At 43.3% G+C, this 15491-nt stretch overlaps 1 protein-coding gene across 1 annotated transcript in view; it reads right to left on the reverse strand.

Annotated features, from left to right (window-relative positions):
- LOC144786123 (acyl-coenzyme A synthetase ACSM3, mitochondrial-like) overlaps positions 1–15491 on the reverse strand; it is a 606835-nt gene that overhangs the window by 25747 nt on the left and 565597 nt on the right. Inside the window, 1 exon segment of the mRNA XM_078665089.1 lies at positions 11302–11401. Coding sequence (XP_078521215.1) covers positions 11302–11401 — 100 coding nt within the window.

Consider the following 15491-nt stretch of genomic DNA (forward strand, 5'->3'; position numbering starts at 1 on the left):
AATATCTCAAAAGAAGAAATGCAGAGATAGTGTTTATATAAGAAACACACATGTCCACGTGGGAGGACGCGTGCCTACAGTAATAGTAGCGGGCCAGTGATATGGCACCACCTACTCTGCTTACGCTCGAGGGGCCCTTATCTGGGTGAGTCCAACGGTGTCCTTCCAGAGCACTGCAACAGAAATAGACCAAGCAGGGAGATATGCATTTGTGGAGGGGCGATTAGACAGTCAACCCTGACTGTTGGAAAGTGTTTATGCTCCAAATGTGGTGCAGCAAGCGTAATGGGCAAAGCTTTCCACTATACTGACTAGATGAGCGCACATACTATGGATAATAGGGGGGATTTTATTGATTATTAAACCCTCTCCTGAACTGTTCACACCCGAACCTAGCTTCCTTCCCTGTGCTCATGGTGGCAGCCTACCTGACTCCATGGCTTACACACTAGTCACTAGTGGACAATTGGTGCATAATGTACCCACATACTAACTATTGTTCATGCCACTCACCATCGCATGATCTTCACATGAGACTATATTGTATTGTCTGGCACAACATACCCCTACAAGTCACAGACATGAAAGACCCTATTAGATCGTAATCCCTTACTACTTCACATGTCATGGGGCATTCAGATTCCCCCAGTGCCAACATGGTGGTTGCAACCAGCCTTGTTTGAGGATGCAGTGTTCTGAGACTCAGTACACACCAAGCTCATGCCCTACTTCATTAAAAACTGGAGCACGGCTGACTCAACACTAACAGAATGGGAAGCCATAAAGGTGGTAATGCTAGGGCACGTCATCCATACAGGGGTGGGCGTGCTAGGTTTGCTACATGAGATTTGCTTAACTTAGAGGCTTTGCTTGGAGCCCTGGAAGGAGCAGCGAGAGGTGATCCTGCTCAGAACCGTTAGCGTGGCTATTAAACAGCGCAGTCTCACTGCCTACAGTGGTGCCACTGGCAAGAAAGGATCTTGGTGCACCCATCACAGGACAGGAGGTTAGGGGAGCCATTAGAGGAGTTGTGACATGTAAGACCCTGGAACTGGATGGCTTACCTGTTGAAGTTTAAAAGGCTTACGAGACCCTTCTAGTCCCCAACCTACTGGAGATGTACAATGCTGTGCTCCGGGCTGGGCAGCTACCCCCGTCATTTAAGAAAACTCTACTGATCTCTCCCCCCTGGCCCGGAAGAGAACCCATGCACTTGATACCCTACTGGCCCCTATCCATGTTGGGGACGGACTACAAGATATTGAGTAATACCATTAAGGTGCAGCTGCTAAAATATCTACCTTATTTGGCAAACCCGGACCAAAATGGGCTCCTCCCAGGCCACTCTATCACCATCAATATCAAGAGACTCTATTGAATGTTGGAGCATACGCCTGCAAAAGGGCCTTTGGCGGCGTGTGTGGTCTTAGACCTAGAGAAAGCTTTTGATACCGTTGATTGGGATTACATGTTTGCGACTTTGACCACCATGGGAATAGAGGGAAGACTTCATAGGTTAATATGACTCTTCTACACGGAGCCCAGAGTGTGGGTGAAGATAGGTAGTTGTGTCTCTGCCCTCTTTCATGTCAGTAAGGGCAGGCGCCAAGACTGCCTCTGTCCCCGATACTGTTCGCTTTGGTGATGGAGTTGCTCGCTCTGAGGGTCTGACAGGAGGGGCAAACCTGGGGGTTACCAATAGAAGGTGACACACACTTTACATGGATAATGTGTTAATATATATATGGGATGGAATAGACTCTATAACGACCATTCTGACAGAATTACACACTGCCTCTGGACTGGGAGTGAACTGGTCCAAAACCTGCCTATTCCCATTCCATCCAGACTGCCTGCAACAGGTTTTTGTGGTTGATAACTGCTCCATTACTTTGGGAATTGCATCCATTCAGGTATTAACATCTATTACACCACTCGTGAGCTCCTAGACAGAAACCTCACTAAGCCCACTGCCGCACTTCCATTATCTGTACAGGGACAGGTAGCTCTCTCAAAAACTGTGGTAACCCCCCCACTTTTGTACTATTTTCAAAGCCTACCGATAACTATCCCCTGCAGCATCTTTCAATGCTACATGCAATGTTAAGGCGTTTTCCGTGGAATAAAGGAGGGCAGCGCATAGCGCTATCGAAATTGCAGATCCCAGTAGAGAAGGGAGGCCTCTGTGCCCCCAATTTTGAATATTATTTGACGGCCTACCTACAGTGGCTGGCCAGCTGGTTAGCGGGCAGGCATCTGGAAAAACTGTGAGAGGCCCCTGCAGCCTGGGCACATAGAAGGGGTAGTGAGGCCCTCCTACTGCAGGGAATGCTCCCCCACTAGACCAATAACTTGCTGCGCGAAGCTTATAGCAGTTACCTGAGGAGTCTACAGCACATGTAGGGCATGCCCCCATATGCGCCTGAAATACAGTTAGGTGCATACTGCCATTTAGAGTGCAGATTGGGGACGATGGGGTGGCTACACTGGGGGATTGGCTTCAGGACGGTGCCCTGATCCCATTTGAACAACTGCACGAAGAAGGGGAGCTCCCGGTGGGACACTTTTTGGCCATGGGGCATGTGACTGCTGAGCTTGGGCGACTATGGCAGATCACAGATGTTAAACCTGCCACTCACTCGATAGTACACACCATCCACACAGTGGGTGCCGGCCACCGACTGATAACCTGGCTGACACGTGCCTTTTCACAACATACACAGCCCCCCCCCCCCCCCCCCCCCCCCAGCTCCCACTCCATAGAATCTGGCAGGAGGACAAAACCCGGTACATGATGCAGAAGGAATGGAATAGGAGGCTTCTCTACCCACAGAAGGTCTCCCGGTATGCCAGATTCCAATATATTCAACATAATATTTTGCACAGAGCTTATATTATTCCGGAAAGATTACACTGGATATTTCCTAGATCCTCTCTGAATTGCCCACGGTGTATGGAACCCGGGGCAGGTATAGCACATGTTTTGGTACTGCCCCATAGTTGATGATCTGTGGCTGGCAGTTACGACCAAACTCACTGACCTCACCGATTGCCATTATACGCTTCATAGATTTGGCTACCCTACTAACCTGCAGATTGATAACTTTGCAGTGTACGGCTAGGGCACTGCCTGGCGAAGAGCGCTGGAGTGCGGAGATGCTTAAATTGGGTAGAGCGGAGGCAATGTCACTGAGGCGAGAAGTGCAGCGCCTGCAAAAGAAACCTATAGCAGCAGAGTGGGAAGGACTATTGGAGGAACTGCAGACACCCACGGAGAGTTGAGCAAAGGGCTTAAATATCATAGGAAGGCTGTGCTACTTCTGCCATCAGGGGACTCTTTAGCCAAGACAACGGTGGGCTTGACTTATTGTTGTTTAGTTCGTTGGTCCTTATTCTTCATTACCTCAAGAGAATGTAACTCTAGTAGATGCAGAAATGAAGTACTGTGATAGCAGACACTGTATTAACAAATTGTATTCATATTGAGAAATACATCTGGCTGGTACAACTGTTGTATAATATAAATGCTAATAAAGACGGTATTAAAAGAAACATAAGGTATACAATGTGGGCTCTCCAAGGTCTTGTTATGTTTGTCAGTATAGATACCAGGTTGCCATCTCTCCTTCCATTGCCTCCCTCTCCATTCACTGGAGGTTTTGTTAGGTTTCCTTTGCACCCCTTAAGCTTTAGTGGTGCTGATCCCCCCTTGGTTTAATTCCTGAAGGCGTTGGTAGGCTCTGTTCTACCACAGGAGTCTTGTGGACATGTGAACTGAGGGAGCTTTTCTAATGGACAGATTCATCTTGAATCCTCTACACTTTCTTAGGATTCTGAAAAGAAACCTCCTGAATCAAAGGCTTAATGACTGAACATTCTGCATGCTTGTTACAAGTTGCCGCAATGATGACATGTTTGACCTTGGCAGAAAATTGTCCCCATCTTCAACAAGAATGCATTCTCAACTACAACAGTGTTTTGGGATAAACATTGGCAGCAGTGCCACAACTATTTGGTGTCCTTTCCTGAGCATAAGAAAGAGTTTGGAAGCTGCAACATATTACAAAGCTGGGAAAATATTGAGGCATTAATTATGATCAGCCACGGCCCGTGGAGGGAGTTCCGGTGGGGCAGGGAGGCGGGGAGGGGGAGGGGGAGGGGCAGGGTGGAGGGTGCTAAAAATTGCTGGATAATTGCAGGTAAGTAAACAATTTAATTAATAAAACGTATCTGGTAGCGCGCCTTGCATCGCAAAATGCGATGCAGTGCGCGCTACTACAGCGATACCCCCAGCCCAGAAAACTACAGCACAGCCGTTTTGTCTGTTTATTGCTTGTGGCAGCCTAGTAGTGTCATCTGTACACTATAAAATGTAAAAAAAAGAAAAAAGTCATTTCTTCTTTCAATATATTCCTTCGATTTACTCATGATTTGTGTGTTCCTTTGTTTTCTTCTATACATTAATTGTAACAATATAAATGTTTGAATAAGTGCTGTGCTAATGTGGCTTTGTATTAAGTAAGCAAGAAAGCAATTCTGTTCCCGACAGAACCAACATTACTTCTAAAAATGGTAGCTGAAGTTGTCTTATGTATTGAAACAGGGGTGCCAGAGTATTGTTCTAATAAGGCAAAGAGGTGCTGTAAAAGAAGGTAGGAAGAAAGAATTATGAGACAAAATGTCTTCAATCATTGGCTAGTGCACAGGATAGATCTGGCACCTTAACCACCACCTCGTGAGAACTTTCCTGGACCAAGGAAGACTCCACCTAAAGAAGAAATCTCTGTTGGAAAAAAAGAAAATTCCTGCCGAAACAATATGTCTCCCTCAAGGACTTCTGATGCCTTTTGGAATCCAGAGCAGGAACTGCTCTCCACAGATAAAGCAGCTGTTCTCCTGTTTGAAGGACAAAAAAGCAGAAGGACTCCTGACTCCAAGAGTGCCCAGCTGATCACAGAGGACTGGAGCATAAAGGAGAACTGGCTGGAATGAGCCCTGGTACCTCAAAGCCAGTGTTATGGGCTGCTGGAGGGTCAGGACAAGGTGCTGAGGTACAGCGGACAGGAAACCCTGGTTTGTCCCACTCAGAGCTTTTTGCCACACTGAAAAACAGGGTCAGAGAGGGATTGTGGTTAAGGTAGACAGCCTCGTCGAGCTTCAGGCATTGACCCACTGGAGGACTACAACTTCCATTTCTGAGATTAAGAGCCCTATTCACAAACTATATTTTGTAGAAAGTCAATGAATACTATATTTGTTCTACAAAATGCTATTCATTAACCTACGTGCAGAGATCTCTGCCACTTCTATGTTTTCTATTTGGAGGCCTTCACCATACATGCGTAATCTCCACACGCGTAGGTGTACATTTTAGTAGTAAACTTGGAAGGGAAGAGGGGTAGCTTGAAAATGGAGAATACTTACTACAAAATGGAAAGGGTAGGAGCGGTTTAGGGAGTGACATGCAAATACAAATACCCGCATAGAAAGTTAGTGCAGCTAAAAAGGTTTCAAAACAGTAGTAAATGTACTCCATCCCAGCCTTGGATAAGTCAAGCGCCAAAGATGGGCATTCTCAGTTATTGCAACATACTCCCGTAGAAAATAATAGAGCCAATGTTTTATAATAACACCCCATTGGAAAAATGTTGAATAAATAAATAATTTGTACTATAAAAAATATATGTCAAGTTTGATGTTAAAATATATTTAATCAAAACATGTATTGTTATAGCAGGTAATATCAAACTTATTTTAATATTAACTTTAAATTAAACTCTTTAATTTTTGTTTAATTAAAAATAATTTACATTTTGTACATACTTTTTTAATTAATTTGAATGCCTATTAAATATAAATGTTACTGTGGTTAGGATTTTTTAGAATTATATTTTAAGGAGTATTATTTCAAAATGTAATATATGTTAATTACTTATTTAATATACGTTCAAGTTAAAATGCATAACATTTTATTAGTTCTACGTTCAAAATAAATATATAAAATTACTTTTCAATTAATATTTTGCATTAGAATATTTTTTATAATTTGCTTAGCTTTTAAACATTCCCCTATATTATCCCATATGGAAGCCTTCACCATTGTGGTAGAGGTCCCTGTCTACATGTAAAAAGTTAAGAATAGTAATATTACATTTGTAAATCCTTCTGCAGGAGGCTTCACCGGGTGGTGGAGTCATGCAAGTCGGCATCTTACAATAAATGTACACTCTGAAATGTTGAATAGCAAAAAGTGTAAAGTTTCTACTGGGTGATGTAGTAAGTATTCACAAGTAAATCTACAAGTATATATTTACACTCTGAATAAGGGCTAAATAAGGTAGAACCTTGACCAGAACAAAATGGAAAATCAATTTGACTGGCAAAGCACCATTGCTGGCCACAAAACGTGGCCCTGTTCAGCTTGGAGCTTTTGGCACCAAAACAAACTATTTCAATGGGAGCTTGAGGACGACATGTTCAACTTCAAGGGACCCGCACTTTGCTACTGCCTTGGACCTTGCCCTGCTGGAAGATTTCAACTTTCATTTCAGAGATTAAATCCAAAATTAAAAACTTTGAACAGGACAACCTGCTTGGTTTAACTTCTGCTCCATCAGGGGGTCAACTTAAATCGCCCCTTCATTCTGGTCAACTGCGCACTGTTGTTTTCAATGAAGGACTACTTTCTCTAATCCATTTTTGTCTATTTTGAACTAGAATGCACTTCTCTCTGGATTGCCGGTTGCTTGTGCCACAGTGACCAGGGGTTGAGCAGAGATTCTATCAGAACTGCTTTTTTACTTAACCTTATTGTGTTTAATTTAGAGGTGGGCGTCGCACCCTACCAAATTAATACCCAGTTTCTGCATACACTAATCAAGAGAAGCCGAACATTTTTTTAGAACATTTCAAACCTCCTAGTAAAGTCGACAGACTTTAAAATCATACAGGGGTTACTTTAAATTTATAAATGTTTCACTTGTACAAGCAGGAAAGGGCTTAGTTGTCTCGGAGATGTCCTCCACTGCTCTTAACTCATACAAAAGTTGGGGCTGGTTAGCAAATAGAAGCATACCCATGCCGATGAAAGGAAATAAACACAGGTAATCGATTAACAGTAATAGGCATCGGCACATAGATAGGTTTGGTGTTCACATCCTTAATACACAAATATACGAAGGCTCATATAGAATCAGTAAGATATGGGAACTCAAGAGGTAGAAGAATAAGATTCTCTCTATCCTAATCAAAGGGTACCCTCCAAAGCTAAAATAAACCTGACAGTTTTTTTACCATCCCTCTTTTTTTAGGTCTCGCCTAGCGCAGCGCGCATGCGCTGCACTAAGCAGAGGGCCTCTTTGAATCACTACAGACTTCCAGACTAGCACTAAACTTGTGCGTGTGGCTTTTTATTTCCCACACTTTCTATTGGCCTTTGCATGTGGCTTTCAGCACGCAATTGACAAAGGCGGGTGCATGTCCCACCTTCTCTGTAAATGTTCACTCCCATAGCCTACAGCTGTCTGGAGCGAGTATTGGCACCATCTGTTGTGGATCAGGTTACTACTGTGTCTGGGGAAGCCTGACCAGCCATTCAATTGCACTAAAACCAGAACGCGCTGCTTGCCTGCCTCGGCCGTCTCGTGCACCCTAGCAGCAGGCATCCCCACACACAACTCCCTCCTCTCCCAACCCCAGTCAGTAGACATCTTGCTTGCATTCCATCTTGTGCAGGCCGTCTGTTCTCCTCTTCGGGCACAGTAGGGCAGGGACCCTTTAAGGCTGCAGCTTTCAAACATTGTCATACCGAGCGTCAATGGTATAGCAGAATGCAGTCTCTGGTGATATTTATATTTCAGTCTCTCCTCCCTATGTTGATGGGGAGGAGGGATACAGCGCTTCATATTGCGCTTCTGTCATTACTAAGCACTGTAACCAACAGATGCAACTATTGCATAATTTAATAGCACTGAGTTTACCGACTTCCGAAGCATGAAGGCTGGAGGCTATAGTGGCAGAAAGAGTCTAACGTCCTGGACCATCGTGCGAGCTTATGGTAACCACATCCATCACTCTTGCATAAATTATGCGATTTAATATTTGGCATCAGGCTTCGTGTGAAGAGACTCGCGGGGATGTGTACTTGCATAAATTAAGAGGATGTAATGCATTACATACTAGCAGGAAGTACCCTCCAAAGCTAAAATAAACCTGACAGTTTTTTTTTACCATCCCTCTTTTTTTAGGTCTCGCCTAGCGCAGCGCGCATGCGCTGCACTAAGCAGAGGGCCTCTTTGAATCACTACAGACTTCTCCAGACTAGCACTAAACTTGTGCGTGTGGCTTTTTATTTCCCACACTTTCTATTGGCCTTTGCATGTGGCTTTCAGCACGCAATTGACAAAGGCGGGTGCATGTCCCACCTTCTCTGTAAATGTTCACTCCCATAGCCTACAGCTGTCTGGAGCGAGTATTGGCACCATCTGTTGTGGATCAGGTTACTACTGTGTCTGGGGAAGCCTGACCAGCCCATTCAATTGCACTAAAACCAGAACGCGCTGCTTGCCTGCCTCGGCCGTCTCGTGCACCCTAGCAGCAGGCATCCCCACACACAACTCCCTCCTCTCCCAACCCCAGTCAGTAGACATCTTGCTTGCATTCCATCTTGTGCAGGCCGTCTGTTCTCCTCTTCGGGCACAGTAGGGCAGGGACCCTTTAAGGCTGCAGCTTTCAAACATTGTCATACCGAGCGTCAATGGTATAGCAGAATGCAGTCTCTGGTGATATTTATATTTCAGTCTCTCCTCCCTATGTTGATGGGGAGGAGGGATACAGCGCTTCATATTGCGCTTCTGTCATTACTAAGCACTGTAACCAACAGATGCAACTATTGCATAATTTAATAGCACTGAGTTTACCGACTTCCGAAGCATGAAGGCTGGAGGCTATAGCGGCAGAAAGAGTCTAACGTCCTGGACCATCGTGCGAGCTTATGATAACCACATCCACCACTCTTGCATAAATTATGCGATTTAATATTTGGCATCAGGCTTCATGTGAAGAGACTCGCGGGGATTTGTACTTGCATAAATTAAGAGGATGTAATCCATTACATACTAGCAGGAAGTAGGAGCTTCCGGTCTGTGTTGCACATTTGAAAATCTAGGTGTTATTTTCACAGTGTGACACAGTAACATGCGTGTACACCTTTGTAGTACTAAGGCCTCAGGAGCTTGTCCCGTTCCGTGGGGTGATGCAAGGGGTTTACTCAGTCAGTGCTTAGAGTGAGTGAGGGTCGAGCGGGCTGATTGTGCAGCACACATGCTGGTGAGATGTCTCTTACAATATTGATGTTGGCACTTTATGTTTTGCAAAGCATCAGCTCGTGTTACATATGCACAGACGCTCTTGATCACCTATGTATAACTCATGGTTTTGAATCATCAAAAATGTTGTGTGAGTGGCAGTATGACTCCATTGGCGCAGGTGTCTTGCACTTGTATCCACTTCCCCTGATGGCCAGACTTCACTCCTCTCTGCACCCTCTTGGACACAGACTGCCTGTTGCTTGCTACAGGATGTGGCGTGAGAGCCAGAGCTGCCTTAGAATTGAGGAAGCAGGTTTGAGTCCCGGCGTCACCGCAACATCCTATGATTCTGGGCCAATCACTTAACCTCCTCCCCATGCTAAGTTAAAAAAATGAATCTGACTGTTGCTTATATAAAGCACTATGTAAAACTGCAGCACTTAACCTCCTTAATAAAGTTTTGTTGCAAGGTTGAATAATCCTTTTGCAGCACATAAGAACATTCTTCTTAAAATAGAGTTTTGAAGTTCTGCTCTTCTGAGCGCCTAGAGCCAAACTTTTATTGACCGGTTTCCCTGGGAAATGAGGCCCACACAACACACTGAGTGGAGCAGAGGCCCCCACATCCTGGCGTACTTTGATGCTTTTTATTAGTTGATTTTGAATGATACGTTATAGTTTCCATGTGTGTCGGCCCAGCTCGAGCTCTCCCTCGCTCCTCACTCTAACTCACCCCTAGCACTCTCTCTCCCTCCTGCAGGCGCCGAGGCTCTCACTCCTACTTGCCAGGAGGAATGTAACCTCTTCACTCTCCCTCTCTTCACCGACCCTCCCTCCTTGGTTCACCCTGGATGCATTCCTCCACCTCTCCCCTACCCCCCTCCACCCCCCTGCTGCTCTGAGAAGAGTGTTCTGGGCCCTCGCGACTCACCTCTTGTGGGCCCAACTCTGACCTCCCTCATTCCTAATGCCACTTTTCCCCACTTCTAGTGCTTTTCTCTCCTAGCCCTCTCCCATATTCCCAGAAGTTTGCACAACTTACATCAGTGGTTAGGGCGTAGCTGCCAATTTTCCCAGGTCCACCGTGAAATGCTGGTCTAGGCCAAACTTTTTTCATTGAATTCTGCTACTTGTAGGCCTCTTTTATAATGGCATAAACAAGACTACAAGTCCCAGAATTCAAAGAAAGAAGCTATATTGGAGCAGCACTGTCATGACTTGGCTGTCAGAGGTGTTGTCCATGGCGCTGTAATGAGAATCTATAAATACTTGTGCACAATAGGCGGCACAAGGAAGATGGTATAGGCTACACGGCGCTGAACACGATCCGAAGAATAGAATAAAGTGATTGATGGAATGCTTGAATTAATCTCAGCCACTGGTAAATTACTTGGGGCCACATCCCTGTTATTTTGCACACCATGCCACCTCAGCTTGGACCCAGACATTTGCAGAACATTCTGGACCCTACTCCAGTGGGAACAGCCCATCTCGACCTGACAGGCCAGGTTCTGCCTGAACTGGAACACAAGCACCACAAGTCCGGTTTTGCCCATGTTAGAGCTTATCATTTGGGTATAACTTGGCTGAAGTGGCGCAATGTGTAAGGGACCCACGTCTGGGAATACCCGTCCCAAATGCTGGACTGAAGTATACAGAACAAGCATTGGCATAGCTAATAGGTCTCGCCTTTGGGACCTTATAAGTGTTTAGCCATGCAACAGTTGATGTTGCACTAAGGATATTGTGCTGGATAACTAAACACTTATAAGGTCCCAAAGGCAAGACCTATTGGCTATGCCAATGCTTGTTCTTTCCGCAGTTGTTATGTTCGTGTTGTGTTTATTTGTGTGATGTCTTTAATTAGTCAAAAATCTTAACAAAACTGTTTAAAAAAAGAATGCAAAATGAAATAGTTGTGGACTAAATACAAGGACGCCCAAGATCATCAGTAAGCAAGAGCAAATAAAGTAAACGCCTTGTTCTACATTACTTCGCCTCTGATGGGATCAGGACTACTGACAACTGCTGATTCTGCTACTGCTGGGTGTTCTATCAGTGCGTTTTCTACTTCATAAGATCCTATACGATATCTACAAAGGAAAAAAAAAGATTTTATAATAACCATATAAAGGTATTTGTATATATTCATGCACACAGGAAATGCTTGAACAAATGTCCACTAAATTGTTTGGTTCCTTAACTTCTCCCTCAACTACATTGTGTTGCTTACTGTCCAAGCCATTACCTTGTCTCTTTAATTACTAAACATCTGTTGTTACTAGCACTGACCCCATGTGGATATTTTGTTAAACTACTAACAATTATTTGTGTGTATAAGGGCACTGACATAAATGATTTGGTCCCATACACAGCCAAGCTGTAATAAAATATTGCACCAATTTCTCTGTTCACACCTGCAGTCAGGAGTCACACAGAAGCTCATATGTGGGGCTCAAGCTTCTTCAGCATACCAGTGATTTTATCTGGTAGCTTTCAGGGTTTCTCTTAGTAGAAAAAGGGAAAATTAAATGTAAAGGTAATAAAAGGGGTGTTATATCCCTTACAGCTTTGCAAACAAACAGGCAAAATTAACTTTATCAAGCGAAATCTGGAAAAAACAATGTGATTTTTATTACACACCCCTTTGAATTCAGATTCAATATGGACTGGTTGTCTGAGCCCCACAGTGAGGGTTTTATCTCTATCCAGTTAGAGGAAGTGTAATTGCTTGCTTTGTGGATCGATATTAATCTATCAAAAAACTTTCAAATTGCCTGCAAGGACACATATGGAAGTGCATCCCCCACTCATTAAAATAACTCAAACTTCGATTGCTTCCGATGGATATTCACACATCAGTGCAAGTCCCTGTCCTAGTTACGCTGGATCATGGCAACTCTTTTCTCAAAAGCGCTCTGTGCTCCTCCTTAGTACATGAAGGCTGTTCTCCATTCAGCAGCTGTGATGATCTCTGGAACCAGAAAGTTCAACCACACATCTCCAATCCTAAGTGGCATCTACTGACTGCCTTTAGGAGTTAGTATAACTATTCAAGTTGGCATGCATCACATTTAAGGCCGTACACAATCAATAACTCAAATACCTTGGAGGTTCTCATAAAATCTAAGGCGAGGAAAAGAACCAATAAAGTACTAACATGCTAAGACTGGAACTCCCTTCCTGTTGATCTGAGAAGAATTGACCCCCTGACTAAAAATTCACCTGCTTAAAATCTCCCTGGAATGACCTCCAAAACTCCCATCATATGTCCACATTTATCCTGAAGCTCCCTATGTTTATCTTCCCCTTAATTGTCTTTATTGGATGTTAAAAGGGAAAAGAAGTAGTGCAAGATGGGAAAGTTAATAGTTATGTTTAAGTATTGGGAGGAATTTTAAAAATGAGGGATGGTTGATGGATGGAAAGCACGGCTAGTGAGGGAATGGTAAGGCATTGTGCTGGTTAACAAATGTATGCAATACCTACAGAAAATTCACAATGCATTAAGGGCCAGATGTAGGAAGGCAAATACCGGTCGGTAACGGCCGATTTCGGACGTTACCGACCGGTATTTGGAGTTTGGGATGTAGGGGCATGTTAAAATACAGATTCGGTAATTTTACCGAATCCGTAAAATACCGAATCGGTATAATTACCGAATCTGTATTTTGACATGTAGGTAGCACTGTAATCAGTGCTACAGGGGTTTAAGAATTCTTAATTTACCACCAACTAGGTGGTAAATGATGAAAACCCTTTAAAAAGCATTTCCTGTGCTTTTTAAACAGTGCCATGTTGAAGACATACATGCCCTAAGGGCATGTATGTCTGCAACATGTGCACCCATGCACAATTGAGGGGTGCAACAGGGTGTCAAAGTGACAACCTGACAACCTTCAATGTTTCCCCCAATTACCGAATCGGTATTTACCGATTCGGTAATTGACATTCATTCCTATGAGCCTCCAGGCCCATAGGAATGAATGGCAATTACCGAATCGGTAAATACCGATTCGGTAATTAGCGAATCATACCGATTCGGTAATTAAACCGGTAAAATTACCTACATCCCGATTGCCAGTTCTTAAATACCGAATCGGTATGATTCGGTATTTAAGAATCGGTAATCTGGGATTACCTACATCTGGCCCTAAATTCCATATGATCAGTAAATCTCAATGATGTTTGCAAACACTTTATAAACGTATGTTTTAATAAATTATGGTGTTACTATGCATTGATACCAAAATTCAGTTGAATGCAGACTTCTCTACCCTAAAAGCTTACCTATTGGTTATCTTTACAATTTACCTGTAGAATGTCTGCTCTTAATATTAATTGTGTTGACAGTGATTATCTGTCACATATTTAAACCTATTTTCTTCAAACCCCCCAGAAGATAAATATATAACATGCATATGCAAAACTGGGAGTGTTTACTGGCAGAACTAAGATTTTATACCTGGAGGAATGGCAGTGAAATAGGAATATGATGGGAGCCACAGTAACCCACACGTCTCCCCACTCTTGCCTGTGTATGTTACAATGTGATTGCTGCAGGAAATCGGTCCTATTTCTTTTTCATCACCAAACTGAAGTCACCTCCCAAAACTAAGGCAGTTTAAGGTAGCCTGATGAGCAAATCTGTCGAGCACAATTGACTGCAAGTTTAAGTGACAGATATAAGTTGGTGACCTGACTGTTCCTAGTATAATATACCGCAGAATAGCACATGTTGTGGGATGCATTTCCTATACAAAAGATGATGATGTGTATTATCACGATGCCTCTGGGGTGCTATTAAATCATGATTGGTCAAATTATGTATATTTATTCCTGCCAAAATTATTTTGTTTCTTTTTGTAGAACCAGATCTGACTTTCGTCACCTTTTCTTCATTTTGCTTCATAGGCCTTTCCCATTACAGTTGAGGAGTTTATCGCCTTGTCAAAGAGGCCATCACAGTGGGGGTTGGTCATGAACCTGATATAGTATCAGATGACGGAAATCAGAGCTAGGAAATATTCCTACAGTCACTCGATCTATAATAACTCCATCATCTGTAGCCACTAAGGCAAATGCTGCACTCAAAATCTGTCAGGAACCACCCCACACTGTTCATATGGGAGTTTCAGAGTGTTCATTTGTTCCTGGGGTGGATTTTTGCTCTCACCAGAGCAGACAACATTCTGTATATTTTTCAAAATACTGTTCAAGGAAATAGCCTCATCACCGCCTGTAACATCTAATAGAATATGGGCAAAATCACCATTTTAGCAAGGCCATCCCCCTATTAGGGCAAGTAGGAGTTGCATCTAAAATAGAAGGGTATGGTCTATTCTTTGGAAGATCAAGCCAATGTTTAGTTCCAAATCATTCTAGCATGAATGAGTGCTATAAATCCCTAAATACTTCGGAGACTCAGTTTGCCACAGCTATCCCAAATTGTGTAAAGGTTTTAATTCTTCGATAGGCCATGGCACCCACTGGGAATAATTGTGACCAATCCCAGTGTGTTCTCAGCACAGACCACCCACCATATTCTTCCAAAATTTCAAGCATGTGTTGTACCACCTCTTCAGGGCTGTTCATAAAGACCACTGTCTCCCACTTTATGCCTTTGTCCACTATTTCCTTTCTCATAAAACTGGACAGCAGGTCCATGATGAGGACAAACAAATTTCCCACTTTTCTGAAATTACATACCCTGCCTTTACTCTTTCTATAGGGTGGGTATGAAGTATATAGAAGACTTGTTTGGGTCATGACGGCCTTGATCACAATAGACCCACGGGTTGCCACCTTGTAAAAGTTAACATCAAATTCATGTGATCAAGGCCTTCATGGCTGAAACATGTCTTCTTTGTCTATCAATAACATAGTAACTGCTGCACAGTACCTGCCCTGAATAAGCACTTCTCTGTGGATGTGGCTCTTTATTGTATATATAAATATATATATATAAATATATATATATATATATATATATCTTTACTGCTAACGTAATGTTTACTAAACAAAACACTGAAATTCGCCAGTTATAATTATGTCTAGTAACTATAACTTTTGCCCTAAGGTAACTATAGCTCACCCTCCCACCATGCACACTGTTGTCATCAACGAAGTTATTTTGGATGTTACAGTGATGTCATCAATGATATCATAGAACATGTCATGAGT

The sequence above is a fragment of the Lissotriton helveticus genome, chromosome 10 (assembly GCF_964261635.1).
Source record: "Lissotriton helveticus chromosome 10, aLisHel1.1, whole genome shotgun sequence".
NCBI lineage: Eukaryota > Metazoa > Chordata > Amphibia > Caudata > Salamandridae > Lissotriton > Lissotriton helveticus.